The 19,762-nt window shown below is 41.7% G+C and overlaps 1 protein-coding gene and 1 pseudogene across 1 annotated transcript; both read right to left on the reverse strand.

Annotated features, from left to right (window-relative positions):
• Positions 1-1,271: 1,271 nt before the first annotated feature.
• On the reverse strand, positions 1,272-11,750 carry ppp1r36 (protein phosphatase 1 regulatory subunit 36). Its single transcript, XM_029731479.1, has 11 exons — positions 11,683-11,750; positions 11,398-11,462; positions 11,124-11,210; positions 10,800-10,930; positions 9,239-9,308; positions 7,043-7,141; positions 6,763-6,903; positions 6,456-6,498; positions 5,760-5,986; positions 3,239-3,433; positions 1,272-1,610 (listed from the first exon to the last, which is right to left on the reverse strand). Exons 1-11 carry the CDS (start codon positions 11,704-11,706, stop codon positions 1,349-1,351), a joined length of 1,344 nt encoding a protein of 447 aa, XP_029587339.1. The 5' UTR covers positions 11,707-11,750; the 3' UTR covers positions 1,272-1,348.
• A 335-nt stretch (positions 11,751-12,085) lies between these two features.
• Positions 12,086-14,056, reverse strand: LOC115173197 (probable thiopurine S-methyltransferase; annotated as a pseudogene).
• Positions 14,057-19,762: the final 5,706 nt, after the last annotated feature.

Consider the following 19,762-nt stretch of genomic DNA (forward strand, 5'->3'; position numbering starts at 1 on the left):
CCCATGTCAGCTAACATTTTTTGTTAGTATAATGTTCAGCTTTCTAAACTTGTAGTAATCATGGTCGAATTACCAACTGGGGGGCCCACATTGATTTAATTAGTCGCTCTCACAAAAAAAAATGAAATATTAAAAACTGCAAACATTACTCTCCAACCTATGGCAAAATGTGTAGAATTGCAGAAAATGTGATGTAAACCTGCAAAATTTTCTCTACACCCCATGGGAAAATGTGAAGAATTGCCAGAAATGGGTAAATCTTTTCTTTGGCCCATGGCAAAATGTGTATAATTGGAGCAAACTTGCTTTAAAAATGCAAAAAAAATTCTGCGCCCCATGGTCAAATGTGTACAACTGCAGGAAATGAAATTTAAAACTTGATGTTTTGCTTGCAAAATGTCTGACTACTAAACAATTATGGATTTAGAAACAAAAAGTGATATCACAAGTGGGAACAAAAAAAAACAGCAGAGGCCTCTGCTAAGTAAATCCACCATCATTTCAACTTCCAAATCATCAAAAACAATTTAGTCCAATCAACATAAGGTAAATAACATGTGGCTGTTCGTGTGTGTGTGTGTGTGTGTGTGTGTGTGTGTGTGTGTGTGTGCGCAAGTAGAAAAAACAATGATTTACCTTGTAAAGGAACGCCAATGCAATCCTCCTCTCTGTCATACAGTAGGCTACACACTTTTAGTTTTTGTTGTTCTCGACTAGGCTACATGGCTAAAAGGCTTGCCAGCTAGCCTAACTTAATTTCAAGGGCAATGATGAGCCAGCTAGTTAACGTTAGCCTACTACATCTAGTTACATATTGAACTCCCACCCACTCAGACCAGGGGCACAATGTATGAATTTATGGTTGGATCTGAATCACCGTTATAATCACTGGGCGGTACACTAAGTCCACAAGTCCAAATCCCCTTTTTTTCAATACGTTTGATGCAATGAGATTGGTGTGAAGTCAAATCCAAACTAGCTTCCATTGACACTTTTTTTGGTGCTTAGTTTAGCTCAATGCTGATTGGTTATTTTTTATTTAAACATTATCAAGGGAGGCAAAATGCTTGCTAGCTTCTCTTGCTATTAAATTCAATGCTACGGGCAGCAACAATGGCATACTATTTTTGGCCAGACAACATCAGATAGATGGGCTACATATACTGAGGGGCACCATTTCGTTCGATCAGATGCTTTCTCTGGTGAGATACATTCAGCCACATGCAACTTGAAGGCCAATTATGAAACACAGAGAGACTAAAGATACATCATTTTATATGTTTTTGTTCTTTTTTTATTGGTCAAACTTTGGGGGAAGCCTGGCACACATACAGACACGCACATACTCTCACTCTGTGTCTGAGGACACTCCCTCTGTGGTGGCCCGTGAGATGACTGTATTGGCGCGGCTGTGGCTGCCACGTTGGTCCACTGCTGATGCGACAGGTCTCTGAGCCATGAAGGTGTTCTTACTGCTTCGAACATGGACGCCGGAGTCTTCATCATCGTCATCCTCATCATCTTCCTCCTCCTCGTCTTCGTTGTTGGCTCCCTGGGGCATAAGGGTGGTGCAGCTGAACTGGCTCAGAGGCTTCCCCAGAATCCCAAAGCTAGAAAAACAGATTTCAAAGTTCAAAGATACACTCTTACAAAAAAAAGGTGCTATCTAGAACCTAAAAGGAGAACCCTTTGAAGAACCCTTTTTGGTTCCAGGTAGAACCCTTTTGGTTCCATGTAGAACCCTTTACACACAGGGTTCTACATGGAACCCAAAATAGTTCTACCTGGAACCAAAAAGGGTTCTACCTGGAACCAAAAAGGGTTCCCCTATGGTGACAGCCAAAGAACCCTTTTTTATTTTTACACTTTTTTTCTAAGAGTGTAGCAGACATAAGTTCAGGGGTGTGGAAATACAGTGCTGTGAACGTTAACTTCATGTACAAGAGATATTCATACATTTTTGAGGGACAATTCATGTTCAATACAATGTTTGTAGCATATATTATCAGTCTCTTACACATATAGTTTGTTATTTTCATTCAATCTTCTGATATACTTTCTATCCCTCAAAATGTCATGCTTCTGCCTCTAACCCTATGAAACTCTTTTCCACCTTCTCCTCCCTCCTTAATCCTCCTCGGTTCTTGGCCCTCTTCCCTTCCCTCTAAACACCAAGTCACTCGGCTCCGTCATATCCTCACATGGTCTATCCTATCATTGCTATGCAGATGACACAAAACTACTTTTCACATTCCCCCCTTCGACACCCAGGTAGCGACACGCATCTCTGCGTGCCTGGCAGATATCTCAGCTTGGATGTCGGCCCACCACCTCAAGCTCAACCTCAACAAGACGGAGCTGTTCTTCCTCCCGGGGAAGGCCTGCCTGCTCAAAGACCTCTTCATCACGGTTGACAACTCCACAGTGTTGCCTTCCCAGAGTGCAAAGAACCTTGGCGCGATCCGGGACAACACCCTGTTGTTCTCTGCAAACATCAAAGCAGTGATGCAGGTTCATGCTCTACAACATCCGTAGAGTACGACCCTACCTCTCACAGGAATCGGTGCAGGTCCTAATCCAGGCACTTGTCATCTCCCGTCTGGACTACTGCAACACGCTGTTGGCTTGGCTCCCCGCTTGTGCCATCAAATCCCTGCAACCTATCCAGAACGCTGCAGCCCGCCTGGTTTTCAACCTTCCCAAGTTTGCCCATGTCACCCCACTCCTCTGCACACTCCACTGGGTTCCAGTCGAAACTCGCATCCACTTCAAGACCATGCTGCTTGCCTACGGAGCAGCAAGAGGATCTGCCCCCCCCCCCACACCTTCAGACTATGCTCCAACCCTACACCCCAACCTGAGCACTCCGTTCTGCCACCTCTGGTCTCTTGGTTCTCCCACCCCTCCGGGAGGGCAGCTCCCGCTCAGCCCAGTCCAAGTCATTCTCTGTCCTGGCACTTTCCCCCTAAAGCTAGGACAGCAGAGTGTACTTACTATGCCTGTGATATGTGGTTGTCCCACCTCGCTATCTTAAGAATGCACTAACTGTAAGTCGCTCTGGATAAGAGCGTCTGCTAAATGACTAAAATGTAAATGTATATAGCAAACATCTTCCTTCCCTAGCCTGGTCCCAGACCTTGCTAACAGTTGGTGTGACAATGACCATAGGAGTTGTCAAGACAGCACATACAGATCTGGGATGGGGGTATTCCCTCCCTGTGCTATGACTGTTAGCTACCTGACAGAGGCCAGCTGCTCTTTGAGCTCCTCCATCAGGGTCTCTGGGTTATACAGCTTGGCCTGGCTCTGCTTCCTGGGTTTGTAGCGGCGGAACAGATGAGGAGCCTCCTCCCGCGGATATGGCAGCAGGGACACCATGACCGGGGAGCGCTGGGTCACGATCTTACTCAAGGCCGGACGACGCTGGGACTTCCTGGGGTCAAAGGTCAAAGGACGAGAAGCAGAAGACTGAGGACCAATTCCTCCAATTCCAAACTGGCGCCTATTCCCTAGGGCCTAGGCACTAGATATGAATTGATTTAGATTTGGGCATTAGAGCGAAGAGTCATTAGGGGCAATCCTATAGTGGGAGGACAGAATCTCACAAGTAATACTCCAGAATTTCCTTAAGCCAGGAGAAAATAAATGAAAGTAAAATACCAGAGCATGTCATTCTAATAACAAATATTATAAAATATATACAGCTGTACTATTAATCATCAAATATGTAGACAACAGCTGTGAAGATATCAACAAAAGAAACTCCCCACATATAATTCATTTGGTTCTACTTACAGTGAGGGAAAAAAGTATTTGATACCCTGCTGATTTTGTATGTTTGCCCACTGACAAATACATTATTTTAATGGTAGGTTAATTTGAACAGTGAGAGACAGAATAACAACAAACAAATCCAGAAAAACGCATGTCAAAAATGTTATGAATTGATTTGCATTTTAATGAGGGAAATAAGTATTTGACCCCCTCTCAATCAGAAAGATTTCTGGCTCCCAGGTGTCTTTTATACAGGTAACGAGCTGAGATTAGGAACACACTCTTAAAGGGAGTGCTCCTAATCTCAGTTTGTTACCTGTATAAAAGACACCTGTCCACAGAAGCAATCAATCAATCAGATTCCAAACTCTCCACCATGGCCAAGACCAAAGAGCTCTCCAAGGATGTCAGGGACAAGATTGTAGACCTACACAAGGCTGGAATGGGCTACAAGACCATCGCTAAGCAGCTTGGTGAGAAGGTGACAACAGTTGGTGCGATTATTTGCAAATGGAAGAAACACAAAAGAACTGTCAATCTCCCTCAGCCTGGGGCTCCATGCAAGATCTCACCTCGTAGAGGTGCAATGATCATGAGAACGGTGAGGAATCAACCCAGAACTACACGGGAGGATCTTGTCAATGATCTCAAGGCAGCTGGGACCATAGTCACCAAGAAAACAATTGGTAACACACTACGCCATGAAGGACTGAAATCCTGCAGCGCCCGCAAGGTCCCCCTGCTCAAGAAAGCACATATACATGCCCGTCTGAAGTTTGCCAATGAACATCTGAATGATTCAGAGGACAACTAGGTGAAAGTGTTGTGGTCAGATGAGACCAAAATGGAGCTCTTTGGCATCAACTCAACTCGCCGTGTTTGGAGGAGGAGGAATGCTGCCTAGACCCCAAAAATACCATCCCCACCGTCAAACATGGAGGTGGAAACATTATGCTTTGGGTGTGTTTTTCTGCTAAGGGGACAGGACAACTTCACCGCATCAAAGCGACGATGGACGGGGCCATGTACCGTCAAATCTTGGGTGAGATCCTCCTTCCCTCAGCCAAGGCATTGAAAATGGGTCGTGGATGGGTATTCCAGCATGACAATGACCCAAAACACACGGCCAAGGCAACAAAGGAGTGGCTCAAGAAGAAGCACATTAAGGTCCTGGAGTGGCCTAGCCAGTCTCCAGACCTTAATCCCATAGCAAATCTGTGGAGGGAGCTGAAGGTTCGAGTTTCCAAACGTCAGCCTCGAAACCTTAATGACTTGGAGAAGATCTGCAAAGAGGAGTGGGACAAAATCCTCCTGAGATGTGTGCAAACCTGGTGGCCAACTACAAGAAACGTCTGACCTCTGTGATTGCCAACAAGGGTTTTGCCACCAAGTACTAAGTCATGTTTTGCAGAGGGGTCAAATACTTATTTCCCTCATTAAAATGCAAATCAATTTATAACATTTTTGACATGCGTTTTTCTGGATTTTTTTGTTGTTTTTCTGTCTCTCACTATTCAAATAAACCTACCATTAAAATTATAGACTGATCATTTCTTTGTCATTGGGCAAACGTACAAAATCAGCAGGGGATCAAATACTTTTTTCCCTCACTGTATGGAGTACTGACTTCAAGACCAACTTGGCCTAGACCTGACAGCATAAGAGCAAGAGACATGAAACCGTTTACAGAACTGTCAGTCATCTGTCAGATGTTGGGAGATGACATAAAACGGCCTGTCACTCTTATCTGACAAGTCATGAATCTGTCTCAGTCAATCCTATGGTCTGGGAGGTAGATAGACAGCATTCAAGCAGAGATGGCTTTGCAGCCTAAACCATTTTGTTCTTTACTGCAACATATCATGTCAGTCAGTCACTTAGGCTAGTAGAAACTATTGTACGGAAAAACAATTTAAAAAATGACTCAAAATGGGAACTGATAGTCACGCATACACCACCCCAGCCTTCCCCCACTCCCCACACACCTTTGCTCTGGGGCGTTGTGGCTCTGTGTGTGCACTTTGGGCTCAGTCTGTCCCTCTTTGGTGGAGGAGTCCTGGGCCAGGGTGTCCTCTGTGGCATCTATCCTGGTCCTGAGGGCGGGGTTGAAGGTGTCAGAACGCAGCAGGCGCCCCACCTCCTCCTGTATGCCCCTCAGTTCCTTCCTACTGAACGTCACCCACGCCACGTAGCAGAAGAAGCTGTACAGACACTGGTGTAGATAGGACAGATTACAGAGATGAGATGCTACAGTCGCATTTGATGTAGGTCATTTGTTAATATCTAATGCTGATGGCTCTATCCTCTGGAGATAATAATAATAATAATAATAATAATAATGGTAAGGCCTGTTCATTCATTCATTTATTCATCCAGCCATTCAGCCAGTCAGCCAGCCTCCAAGCCAGTAATTCATTCAAGGTACTAAAGCTGCGTCTGGGTCTGTGTCACATCATCCTTTTTTTCTCCAAAATACATTTACAAACATCAAAAAATCTATTCTGGTACTAGATGCAGACACACAGGGTGCTGAGTTACCCGATGAGTTACCCTACACTATACCACCACCTCTGGTTAAACAGTACTGCCTGTCAAAGCAGTAGCTTCTGTCGGGTCAACATCTCCTCTGGAATATACAGTCGCAAAGGTCAAGTCACAGTTCTGTGGTGTTTGGTACTAACCTCATACAACTGCCTGTCTTTGTAGGTCAATGACACACGGCTCCTGTAGAAACAAAGCACTTAAAGTGATAGTTTAACGCAGTAAGTGAAATATTGTGTGCATGGAGGTTAGGCGGCTACTCACAATTTCTGGATGTATTAGATGTTGTGTATAATCTACGTAGATTACTCTGAATATAGGCTTTAACTGTCAATCGCGTTGGATCTAAGGTATTTGCTTAATAACCAAATTAGTATCTATTCCCTTGACTCTTGTCACTTCCCCTCCTTGCCCCTGCAGAGCCAAAATGGCGGCGAGGTGACCGACCTGCCACAGGCCATGTGGTGCTGCTGGGACAGGCCCAGGCCCAGGACCAGGCTGGAGTAGCAGAAGGCCAGCTGCTTCTGGGCCAGCTCCACCTTAGCAAGGGTCTCCGCCATCACCTGCTTCTCTGTGATACTCTGCTCACTGACACAAATCAATACATTATAGAGAGGCAAAGTCATGAGAAACATCAATATATACGAATTAAGAGTCTTAAGTCTATATAAAATGGTAATTAATGTAAACACACGAACACAACCGGCACAATGAGTATGGTACTGACGCCATGAGAGGCTTGGGCTTCTTCTCCAGAGACATCCTCTCAAAGTAACAGGACAGGTAGAGCAGGAGGGCAGCCAGGAAGTCATCCAGCTCTCTGCTCCTAAACACACACACACAGGGCAATGTCTAAGAGCAATCATAATGCCTAGCAATATAAACTATATTGCTAGGCAATATGTCCTTGTTTTGGAAAGAAAAGCACATTTTTTTATCCATTAAAATAACATCAAATTGATCAGAAATACAGTGTAGACATTGTTAATGTTGTAAATTACTGTTGTAGCTGGAAATGGCAGATTTTTTATGGAATATCTACATAGGTGTACAGAGGCCCATTATCAGCAACCATCACTCCTGTGTTCAAATGGCACGTTGTGTTAGCTAATCCAAGTTTATAATTTTAAAAGGCTAACTGATCATTAGAAAACCCCTTTGCAATTATGTTAGCACAGCTGAAAACTGTTGTGCTGATTAAAGAAACAATTAAACTGGCCTTCTTTAGACTAGTTGAGAATCTGGAACATCATCATTTGTGGGTTTGATTACAGACTCAAAATGGCCAGAAACAAATTATTTTCTTTTGAAACTCCTCGGTCTATTCTTGTTCTGAGAAATGAAGGCTATTCCATGTGAGAAATTGCCAAGAAACTGAAGATCTCGTTGTCACAACTTCTACCGAAGTCGGTCCCTCTCCTTGTTCGGGCGGCGTTCGGCAATCGACGTCACCGGCCTTCTAGCCATCGCCGATCCACTTTCCATTTTCCATTTGTTTTGTCTTTGTTTTACACACCTGGTTTCAATTCCCCAATTACATGTTCATTATTAAACCCTCTGTTTCCCCATGGTTTTTGTGCGTGATTGTTTTATGTATGTTCGGTCCGTTATTGTGGGCTCGGTATTACGACATGTTATTGGAATATTTGAGTAAAGTTACTTGTGTTACTCATCTCTGCTGTCCTGTGCCTGACTCCTCTGCACCAGCTACACCCAGACCACTGCACTCGTACAACACTGTGTACTACTCCCTTCACGGAACAGCGCAAACTGGCACTAACTAGAATAGAAAGAGGAGTGGGAGGCCCCAGTGCACAGCTGAGCAAGAGGACAAGTACATTAGAGTGTCTAGTTTGAGAAACAGATGCCTCACAAGTCCTCAACTGCCAGCTTCATTAAATAGTACCCGCAAAACACCAGTCTCAACATCAACAGTGAAGAGGTGACTCCGGGATGCTGGCCTTCTAGGCAGAGTTCCTCTGTCCAGTGTCTGTGTTATTTTGCCCATCTTAATCTTTTATTTTTATTGGCCAGTCTGAGATATGGCTTTTTCTTTGTTTCTCTGTTGATGTTGAGAATGCTGTTTTGCGGGTATTATTTCATGAAGCTGCCAGTTGAGGACTTGTGAGGTGTCTGTTTCTCAAACTAGACACTCTAATGTATTTGTCCTCTTGCTCAGTTGTGCACCGGGCCTCCCACTCCTTTTTCTATTCTGGTTAGAACCAGTTTGTGCTGTTCTGTGAAGGGAGTAGTACACAGCGTTGTACGAGATCTTCAGTTCCTTGACAGATTCTCACATGGAACAGCCTTCATTTCTCAGAACAAGAATAGACTGACAAGTTTCAGAAGAAAGGTCTTTGTTTCTGGCCATTTTGAGCCTGTAATCGAACCCATAAATGCTGATGCTCCAGATACTCAACTAGTCTAAAGAAGGCAAGTTTTATTGCTTCTTTAATCAGGACAACAGTTTTCAGCTGTGCTAACATAATTGCAAAAGGATTTTCTAATGATCAATTAGCCTTTTACAATGATAAACTTGGATAAGCTAACACAACGTGCCATTGGAACACAGGAATGATGGTTGCTGATAATGGGCCTCTGTACACCTATGTAGATATTCCATAACAAATCTGCCGTTTCCAGCTACAATAGTTATTTACAACATTAACAATGTCTACACTGTATTTCTGATCAATTTGATGTTATTTTAATGGACCAAAAACTGTGCTTTTCTTTCAAAAACAAGGACATTTCTAAACTTTTTAACGGTAGTGTACGTAAATGGATGTAGCATAGATTGAAACATAGCCGTAAAGAAAGGTTTGTGTGTGTGTGAAAGGGATTAAGAGAGAGAGACAGACAGATGGACAGACAAAAGAGAGAGAGAGAAGGCAGATATACTGTGCAGTGGGTGCTTCCTTACTTCAACACAGACAGGAAGCAAAGTGGAATGGGGAGCGCATCGTTCTCCTGCAACAAACTGAGTGCCACCTCTGCAACACAGACAGACATACATACAGTGCCTTCAGAAAGTATTCACACCCCTTCACTTATTCCATAATGACAAAGTGAAAACATAATTTTAGAAATGTCTGCAAATTTATTGAAAATGAAATACAGAAATACCTATTTCACAGTATTCACACCCCTGAGTCAATACTTTATAGAATCACCTTTGGCCGCAATAACGGCTGTAGATACGGCCTTATGTTTTAGGTTATTGTCTTGCTGAAAGGTGAATTAATCTCCCAGTGTCTGGTGGAAAGCAAATATATATATATATATATATATATATATATAAATATATATATAAATATATATATATATATATATATATATATAGATGTACTATTGTAAAGTGGTTGTTCCACTGGATATCATAAGGTGAATGCACCAATTTGTAAGTCGCTCTGGATAAGAGCGTCTGCTAAATGACGCAAATGTAATGTAAATGTCTAGGATTTTGCCGGTGCTTAGCACCATTCTTATCCTAAAAAAACGTCCCAGTCCTTATTAACGATTACAAGTATACCCATAACATGATGCAGCCAACACTATGCTTGAAAATATGAAGCGTAGTAGTCAGTAATGTGCTGTAATGGATTTGCCCCAAACATTCCACTTTGTATTCAGGGCAATTTTTTTTCTCAGTATTACTTTAGTGCCTTGTTGCAAAAAAAGATGCATGTTTTGGAATATTTTTATTCTGTACAGGCTTCCTTCTTTTCCAAAAAAATTGAAAAACGTATTTGTGTAAACCAGTGACAAAAAAAATCTCAATTCAATCCATTTTAAATTCAGGTTGTAACACAATTTTATTTTTTTAAGTCAAGAGGTGTGAATACTTTCTGACGGCAAAATCCTAGAGGATAACCTGGTTCAGTCTGCTTTCCAGCAGATACTTGAGACAAATTCACCTTTCAGCAGGACAATAACCAAAAACACAAGGCCAAATATACACTGGAGTTGCTTACCAAGATGACATTGAATGTTTCTGAGTGGCCTAGTTACAGTTACGACTTAAATCGACGTAAAGAATGTTTGTCTAGCAATGATCAACAACCAACTTGACAGACCTTGAAGAATTTTTAAAAGAATAATGTGCAAATAGTGTACAAGTCAGGTGTGCAAAACTCTTAGAGACGTACCCAGAAAGACTCACAGATGTGAATGTAAATAAGATATTTCTGTATTTCATTTTCAATAAATGTGCAAACATTTATAAAAACATGTTTTCACCTTGTCATTGTGGAGTATTGTGTGTAGATGGGTGGGAGAAAAAAATGGATGTAATCCATTTTGAATTCTGGCTGTAACACAACAAAATGTGGAGTAAGTCAAGGACTATGAATACTTTCTGAAGGCAGTGTACATACTGTACATACAAACAGACAGACAGACAAAGGCCATATATTCAACTAATCTGCTGTAAGGATGTGTTCTATAACATAGATCTGTATTGTGTATGACCGACCAACACCTACGTTTCACATCCTGAATGGTCACATAGTCCCTCTGACCCCGTTTTACTGCGGACTTGTAGGCATTGAGTTGAGCAGGACCCACAGTCTTCCTGCTGCTTTGTCCCCCCCTCTTGGCCGATGACTGTGTTTGCCTACAAATAATAGACAGAAAAGTATTTGTTGAAAGAGTTCAGAACACAGTAATGCCCTTAATTATGTGTCAATCAAGGATACATATCACTTGTAATGTAATGAATGCTCTATCTATTAATATCATTGTTAGTTGAACAGCATGGATAGGAAAAGTGCTGTTGGCTTAGGCTAGAAATAAATAGCTAACGTTACCTCTCTGGACGCTTGCTGGCAAGATCTTGAAAATGGACAGGTTTAGTCTTTTTTCTCTTTTCTTTTACCTCCACAGATGTATTAAAACTGAAAATAAAAGGATGAGAAAATAGTTAAATACTTATCAACATGTGCATACTCATTGATCAGTTAATTAGATAATAAAATACATCCATTTACACCCGCAAATAATAGGGCGAAAAAGTTCATCACAAAAATAGCTCCAGAAAGTATTGTAACATTTGCTACTGCTATAGCTGCCCATTAACGTTACCTGGTGAACTCAAGGGCTTGGGTTTCATCATTCCAGTTCCATCGCCCAGGTGGAGGTATGCTGATCTGTCATATGAAATAACCATTGTCATTACTTTCAAATGAAAATCATTGACACGTTCACTTGTTAAAATGTTGCACCCGAGCTCTCTCAGGCAGCTGCTACATCTGTATCTGTTTGTTGTTCTATTTGTAGCGCATCGTGCAATTGCTACATTGTGACATTCACTAAAACTCAACGGCAACATTATGCCAACCTTGCCACATTTACATTTAACAAACGTACCGTTTCCTTTTGTGGTTTCGGCATTTCTCCTTTATATAACTAAGCTTATCTTCATCCCTGAAACCCTCGATATGTTTACTAAAAATGTAGGTCTAGTATCTAGGCAACAGCCAATCGGGTCTATGTGACAGTACGTGAAAAGGGAGAAGCGCAGAATCCAATGCAGTACCTTGGTGTGGCTAATCGGGTGTTTGCAATGAGGTAGCCTATGCATTTCAAGACAGTTCAGAATCATTATAACAATTACCATGGAGTATCTAATGTATCTAAAAGTATCCTTGCCTTCACTATAGAGAAATGTTTTCAATAAGACAAAATATCTATCATACAAATATGATACAAACTAACAATAAAAAGCAAAGGCAATATGTCTGCAATTTTATATTAAAATGGCAGACGTTTCAAAAACACTGGAAATTCAGTTCGTTTTCCATATGAAAGAATTGACTTGGCATATTTCGACATTAGGTCATTTCCAAACTGTCAACAAAGCTAATAACAAGACATCAAATATAATAACAGAACACCAAATATCCTGACAATCATTTTCAATGCACTATTTCTCTCAGATATCGCTCCCTGTAGTCTCAGAGAAGCCCATTAAATCATGTTTGAGGCCTTTGGGGTGAGGAAATGAACTCTCTATGAAGACATCTAAGCCCCATTCCTTATCCTTAACCTCTGGGAGAGCATTTGAAGACTGTATAAGCTTAATACCACAACTCCTCCCTGGAATACATTAAAAGAAAATACCATCAAACTACCTTACCATAATTCTCTCGGACAATATCTTCTTATATTCCATTCAATGACAGATATAAAAAAGGCAGTAAGAGTAATAAAGGTATTATCAATGACAAATGTAATTGTATTAATAAAACTCAATGAAAAGTCTGTTAACTTCCTCATCAGGCACATAAAACGAAGAACCTATAGAGAGGTGTTAAAGAATGATAATGGAAGGTTAATTACATACATGCATACTGTACTATATGTTTGAATCCATATGTTACACTTGCATGAATCTAGAATGAATGGAAAACAAATATAATTTCCGCTGTTATTTCAGGAAATATCGTACCTTTGAACAATACAGGATTGTATAAAAAAGTGTCCAAGTGGTATCGGCAGTCCTTGTCCATTAACGACATGATCAGTGCTGCATACCTGTAGCATACAGTGAACAACAGACAGAACTTATAACGTGTCAAAACAATCTGTGCTTTCCTGTTGAATCACAGAGGGAAGTCCAGTTCATGTGGTCATACTATTCTCTGTCCTGTGGGTTGATGGCCACCAAGGAGCCTCTGTCCAAAATCCCTCCAAACTGACCCTCAATGGCACTGTTAAAAAGCAAACATTCATAGATTTAGAAAACTTGAATGTTACTCTTTAACAGGTAGCCTAGTGGTTAGAGCGTTGGACTAGTAACTGAAAGGTTGCAAGATCAAATCCCTGAGCTGACAAGGTAAAAATCTGGTGTTCTGCCCCCGAACAAGGCAGTTAACCCACTGTTCCTAGGCTGTCATTGAAAATAAGAATTTGTTCTTAACTGACTTGCCTAGTTAAATAAAGGTATACAAAAAAATGGGAGGAAATGGGTTACTGTTCAAATTATCTTTAGCTGGAGAATTTGTATAGGTCACACTGGTACAAGGATATCTTTCCATCTGAGCTCTGTGAAAGGCACATTTTCGGTGAAGGCATAATCAATTTGAAGTGATTACATAGAAGGACAATCAAAATAGATTGGTCCTCAGAATGTCAACTGAAGAGCATCATCTTCCTCATACCTTGTAAACCTTGGCAGTAGGTATAGCTGGGACCACTTCTTCACTGTAGGTCAACTTCTGACCTCCATCTCAGCTATATCCAACAACTGAGTGTCCCATGTCTGCAAGCATATGTATCAACAGGTAGGAGAAGAGAATTCAGTCATGTGCAAGTGCTTGAATAGAACAAAAATATTATTATTTATTTATGTTTTCTTGTTGAATTTCACCCACCTACCATTTCATATCAACAGCTTTCCCACAGAGGGAAGAAAAAACGGACTCCCTTCTGTCCACAGAGAACCTTGTCAATATAGCTCTCCAACATCCTATTAGGGATGCGTTCGTAAATTCACTCTCACTATCTACCCCGATTTCGGAGCACTCTCGTCTGAGTGTGCCAGCGCGCAGAATAACTGATGAATTTATGAACGCACAACGCCAGTTGAATATGACCAGTGTCATTAAACGTCGGCAAAAAAACATTATTAAATTATTGCCAGCAGCACAGTGACAGCCATCAATGCTCTAGAAAGCATGAAATCAGCCTAACCAGTTCTGCAATGGCGAGTAAAGTGGTCAGAGTGAGGTGTTCTCTCATTTGTGTCTAGAAGTAGCAATCAAGCTAGCCAGCTTTACCAGTCAGCTTGGGTGCTTGACTGCCGTTGTGAGGTCAGAACGCTAGGATCAACCCCTACTCCTCTGAACGCTCAGAGAGTGAAACGCTCTGAATTTCCGAACGCCTAGAGCGCACTCTGACCGCACTCTGGCACCCCAGAGTGAATTTACGAACAAGGAGCAATGTTGTACCACTGAAAAACGAAGTGAAAGCCATCTCCATAATTTCACATCTTTTAAAATCACAGTCTGTAATCCCTTGAGCGATTCAGTAGTAGACAATGAGGTATTTACTTGAGCACGGGGTACTGGTGAAACCCGATCTCCCCCTCCTTGCTCCCATTCTCCAAGAGTCCTCACTATCAGGCCGAGCTTCCATTCTGTAATACCTTCCACCTAATCAGACATCAAGAGAATAGCAAATGGATGGAATGCCTGACCCAATCACTCTACCGAATTGAATGGAAACTTTACTGCTGATAGGCTACACTACATAAACACATACCCCAGGCAGCTACAAACAAAGAATGAGTCATCCAGATTCCATTAAGCCATACAATATTATTTATTCATTCATAGTGTCTCATCAAATATTGCATGTGTGAAGCTGGATGATAGTACTATTGACATAAGACAGGAGTAGCTGTATACACGATGAATACAAGAGTAGAGAAATATATTTAAATTAAAATGAATGTGCCTCTACACCTGTATTGAAACATGATTTTTGCCAGAAGGAAATCTTCTGAACCAGCAGTCTTAGCAACCCTGTTCATTATTCATGAACTACTGCAATATAACATGTCTACTCAATCTTTATTACAGTATATTGTACTACTGATCCATTCAGGTAAGCATATTTATAAACAGTTTTTAAAATTGCTTTTTCCCCTAATCAAAAACGAAATCCTGGATCAGTTATATTAATTGAGTCTGGAAATGTGTGACTTTTAAAGTTTACTAATGAGTAAAGAATATGAGTTTATTAATACAATTTTTTTTTTTTAAATCTATTCCAGCATGAGAAAAATGTATCACCCACTTCAAGGTACAGCGTGACACTAATTTCCCCCTATAGAACCAACACAATACAAAATGTGAAACCTAAATAGGAGTCAAAATTGGTTGATGAAATGTTCCATAATTGGTCTTTGGAGTGATGTAATGCACTTTCCTTGAAGAAGTCCAGGCCCCAAGCCTTCTCGTCATCTGTCAGGACGTCCATGAACTGCAGCATCTCTATATCACAGGTCTTTCCTGGAATTAAAAACACAATTACACAATAACCTCATCTCATCTAAATTCCCAAACACATACAGGGCCTTCAGAAATTATTCACACCCCTTGACTGTTTCCTCATTTTGTTGTGTTACAGCCTGAATATAAAATGTATTAAATAGATATTATTTTTGTCACTGGCCTAAACACAATACCCCATAATGTCAAAGTGGAATTAAGTTTTTATACATTTTTACAAATTAATTAAAAATGAAAAGCTGAAATGTCTTGAGTCAATAAGTATTCAGCTATCACGACTTCCACCGAAGTCGGCACCTCTCCTTGTTCGGGCGGCGGTCGGCGATCGACGTCACCGGCTTCCTAGCCATCGCCGCTCCATTTCTCATATTCCATTTGTTTTGTCTTGTTCCATTACACACCTGGTTCTCATCCCATAATCACACTGCGTGTATTTAGTCCTCTGTTCCCCTCCATGTCTTTGTGTGTAATTGTTTATTGTTAGGTGGATATTGTCAGGCGCTATACTTTTGCTATGTTCCGTGTTTTTGGCACATTATTGTTTTTATGTGCTGTCAATTTTGGACCGTAATTAAAGTGCGCCTGTTTACTACACTCTGCTCTCCTGCACCTGACTCCGCCTCCCGTGCACACCCCTAACATCAACACCTTTGTTATGACAAGCCTAAAGAAGTTCAGGAGTAAACATCTGCTTAACAAGTCACTTAATGAGTTGCATGGACTCACTCTGAGTGCAATAATAGTGTTTAACATGATTTTTAACGACTGTCTCATCTCTGTACCACACGCATATAATTATCTGTAAGATCTCTCAGTTGAGCAGTGAATTTCAAACAGATTCAACCACAAAGACCAGGGAGGTTTTCCAATGCCTTGCAAAGAAGGTCACCTACAGTATTGGTAGATGGGGAAAAATATAAAAAGCAGACATTGAATATCCCTTTGAGCATGGCATTAATTACAATGAATCAATACACCCAGTCACTACAAAGATACAGGCGTCCTTCCTATCTCAGTTGCCGGAGAGGAAGTAAACCGCTCATGGATTTCACCGTGAGGCAATGATGACTTTGAAACAGTTACATAGTTGAATGGCTGTGATAGGAGAAAACTGAGAATGGCTCAACAACATTGTAGTTCCTCCACGATACTAACCTAACTGACAGAGTGAAAAGAAGAAACCCTGTACAGAATAAAAAATATTCCAAAACATGCATCCTGTTTGCAATAAGGCACTAAGGTAATACTGCAAAAAATGTGGCAAAGCAATTCACTTTTTGTCATGAATACAAAGTGTTATGTTCGGGGTAAATCCAATACAACACATTACTGACTACCACTCTCCATATTTCCAAACATAGTGGGGGCTGCGACATGTTTTTCAGGATAAAAAGTAAACGGAATGGAGCTACGGACAGTCAAAATCCTAGAGGAAATCCTGGTTCAATCTGCTTTTCACCAGACACTGGGAGATGAATTCACCTTTCAGCAGGACAAGAACCTTAAACACAAGGCCAATTCCACACTGGAGTGAGAGAATGCCAAGAGTGTGCAAAGCTGTCATCAAGGCAAAGGGTGACTACTTTGAAGAATCTCAAATATAAAATATATTTTGATTTGTTGAACAATTTTTTGTTTACATATGCCTTATTTCATAGTTTTGATGTCTTGAATGAGTAGGTGTGTCCAAACTTTTGACTGGTACTGTATATTGTGATAAACATTTTAAATACATGTAAGAACAAAAATAGAAACGCAACATGCAACAGTTTCTATGATTTTACTGAGTTACAGTTCATATAAGAAAATCAACCAATTGAAATAAATAAATTAGGCTCTAATCTATGGATTTCACATGACTGGGCAGGGGTGCAGCCATGGGTGGGCCTGGGAGGGCACAGGGAGCCAGGCCCACCCACTGGAGAGCCAGGCCCAGCCAATCAGAATGAATTTCCCCCCACAAAAGCGCTTTATTACAGGCAGAAATACTCCTCAGCACCTACAGTACCAGTCAAAGGTTTGGACACACCTACTCATTCCAGGGTTTTTCTATAATTTGACAATTTCTACATTGTAGAATAATAGTGAAGACATCCAAACTATGAAATAACACATGGAATCATTTAGTAACCAATAAAGTGTTAAACAAATAAATATATGTTGTATTTGAGATTCTTCAAAATAGCCACACTTTGCCTTGATGACAGCTTTGCACACTTTTGGCATTCTCTCAACCAGCTTCATGAGGTAGTCACCTGGAATGCATTTCAATTAACAGGTGTGCCTTGTTAAAAGTTAATTTGTGGAATTTCTCTCCTTCTTCATGCATTTGAGCCAATCAGTTGTGTTGTGACAAGGTAGGGGTGGTATACAGAAGATAGCCCTATTTGATAAAAGCCCAAGTCCATATTATGGCAAGAACAGCTCAATTAAGCAAAGAGCAACTAAAGTCCATCATTACTTAAAGACATGAAGGTCAGGCAAAGTGGAACATTTCAAGAACTTTGAACGTTTCTTCAAGTGCCTCGCAAAATCCATCAAGAGCTATGATGAAACTGGGTCTCATGATGACCACCACAAGAAAGGAAGACCCATAGTTACCTCTGCTGCAGAGGAAAAGTTAATTAAAGTTAACTGCACCTCAGATTGGAGCCAAAGTAAATGCTTCACAGAGTTCAAGTAACAGACACATCTCAACATCAGCTGTTCAGAGGAGACTGCTTGAATCAGCACTTCATGGTCGAATTGCTGCAAAGAAACCACTACCAAAGGACACCAATAAGAAGAAAAGACTTGCTTGAGCCAAGAAACACGAGCAAAGGACATTTGACCGGTGGCAATTTGTCCTTTGGTGTGATGAGTCCAAATTTGAGATTTTTGTTCCAACCACCGTGTCTTTGTGAGACACAGAGTAGGTGAATGGATGAGCTTCACATGTGTAGTTCTTTCCGTGATGCATGGAGGAGGAGGTGTGATGGTGTGGGGGTGCTTTGCTGGTGACACTGTCTGTGATTTATTTAGAATTCAAGGCACACTTAACCAACATGGCTACCACAGCATTCTGCAGCGCTATGCCTTCCCATCTGGTTTGCGCTTAGTGGTACTATCATTTGTTTTTCAACAAAAAACACACCTCCAGGCTGTGTATTTCACCAAGGAGAGTGATGGAGTGCTGCATCAGATGACTTGGCCTCCACAGTCATCTGACATCAACTCATTTGAGATGGTTTGGGATGAGTTGGACCACAGAGTGAAGATAAAGCCATTAACAAGTGCGCAGCATATGTGGGAACTCCTTCAAGACTGTTGGAAAATAATTCCTTGTGAAGCTGGTTGAGAGAATGCCAAGACTGTGCAAAGCTGTCATCAAGGCAAAGAGTGGCTACTTTGAAGAATCTAAAATCTAAAATATACTGCTCAAAAAAATAAAGGGAACACTTAAACAACACAATGTAACTCCAAGTCAATCACACTTCTATGAAATCAAACTGTCCACTTAGGAAGCAACACTGATTGACAATAAATTTCACATGCTGTTGTGCAAATGGAATAGACAACAGGTGGAAATTATAGGCAATTAGCAAGACACCCCCAATAAAGGAGTGGTTCTGAAGGTGGGGACCACAGACCACTTCTCAGTTCCTATGCTTCCTGGCTCATGTTTTGGTCACTTTTGAATGCTGGCGGTGCTTTCACTCTAGTGGTAGCATTAGACGGAGTCTACAACCCACACAAGTGGCTCAGGTAGTGCAGCTCATCCAGGATGGCACATCAATGCGAGCTGTGACAAGAAGGTTTGCTGTGTCTGTCAGCGTAGTGTCCAGAGCATGGAGGCGCTACCAGGAGACAGGCCAGTACATCAGGAGACGTGGAGGAGGCCGTAGGAGGGCAACAACCCAGCAGCAGGACCGCTACCTCCGCCTTTGTGCAAGGAGGAGCAGGAGGAGCACTGCCAGAGCCCTGCAAAATGACCTCCAGCAGGCCACAAATGTGCATGTGTCTGCTCAAACGGTCACAAACAGACTCCACGAGGGTGGTATGAGGGTCCGACGTCCACAGGTGGGGGTTGTGCTTACAGCCCAACACCGTGCAGGACGTTTGGCATTTGCCAGAGAACACCAAGATTGGCAAATTCGCCACTGGCGCCCTGTGCTCTTCACAGATGAAAGCAGGTTCACACTGAGCACGTGACAGAGTCTGGAGACGCCGTGGAGAACGTTCTGCTGCCTGCAACATCCTCCAGCACGACCGGTTTGGCGGTTGGTCAGTCATGGCGTGGGTTGCATTTCTTTGGTGGGCCGCACAGCCCTCCATGTGCTCGCCAGAGGTAGCCTGACTGTCATTAGGTACCGAGATGAGATCCTCAGACCCCTTGTGAGACCATATGCTGGTGCGGTTGGCCCTGGGTTCCTCCTAATGCAAGACAATGCTAG

This window comes from Salmo trutta, chromosome 34 (assembly GCF_901001165.1).
Source record: "Salmo trutta chromosome 34, fSalTru1.1, whole genome shotgun sequence".
Taxonomy (NCBI): Eukaryota; Metazoa; Chordata; class Actinopteri; order Salmoniformes; family Salmonidae; genus Salmo; species Salmo trutta.

What these genes read in the sequence shown, in the direction of transcription:
- ppp1r36 (XM_029731479.1), bottom strand. Translation starts at nt 11,706, where the DNA reads ATGCCGAAACCACAAAAGGAAACG. An exon ending in AAGACAGGCAGTTGTATGAG is followed by an intron (nt 5,987 to 6,455) that starts GTTAGTACCAAA and finishes TATCTACACCAG; the next exon opens with TGTCTGTACAGCTTCTTCTG. An exon ending in CACAACGCCCCAGAGCAAAG is followed by an intron (nt 3,434 to 5,759) that starts GTGTGTGGGGAG and finishes CTTTGACCCCAG; the next exon opens with GAAGTCCCAGCGTCGTCCGG.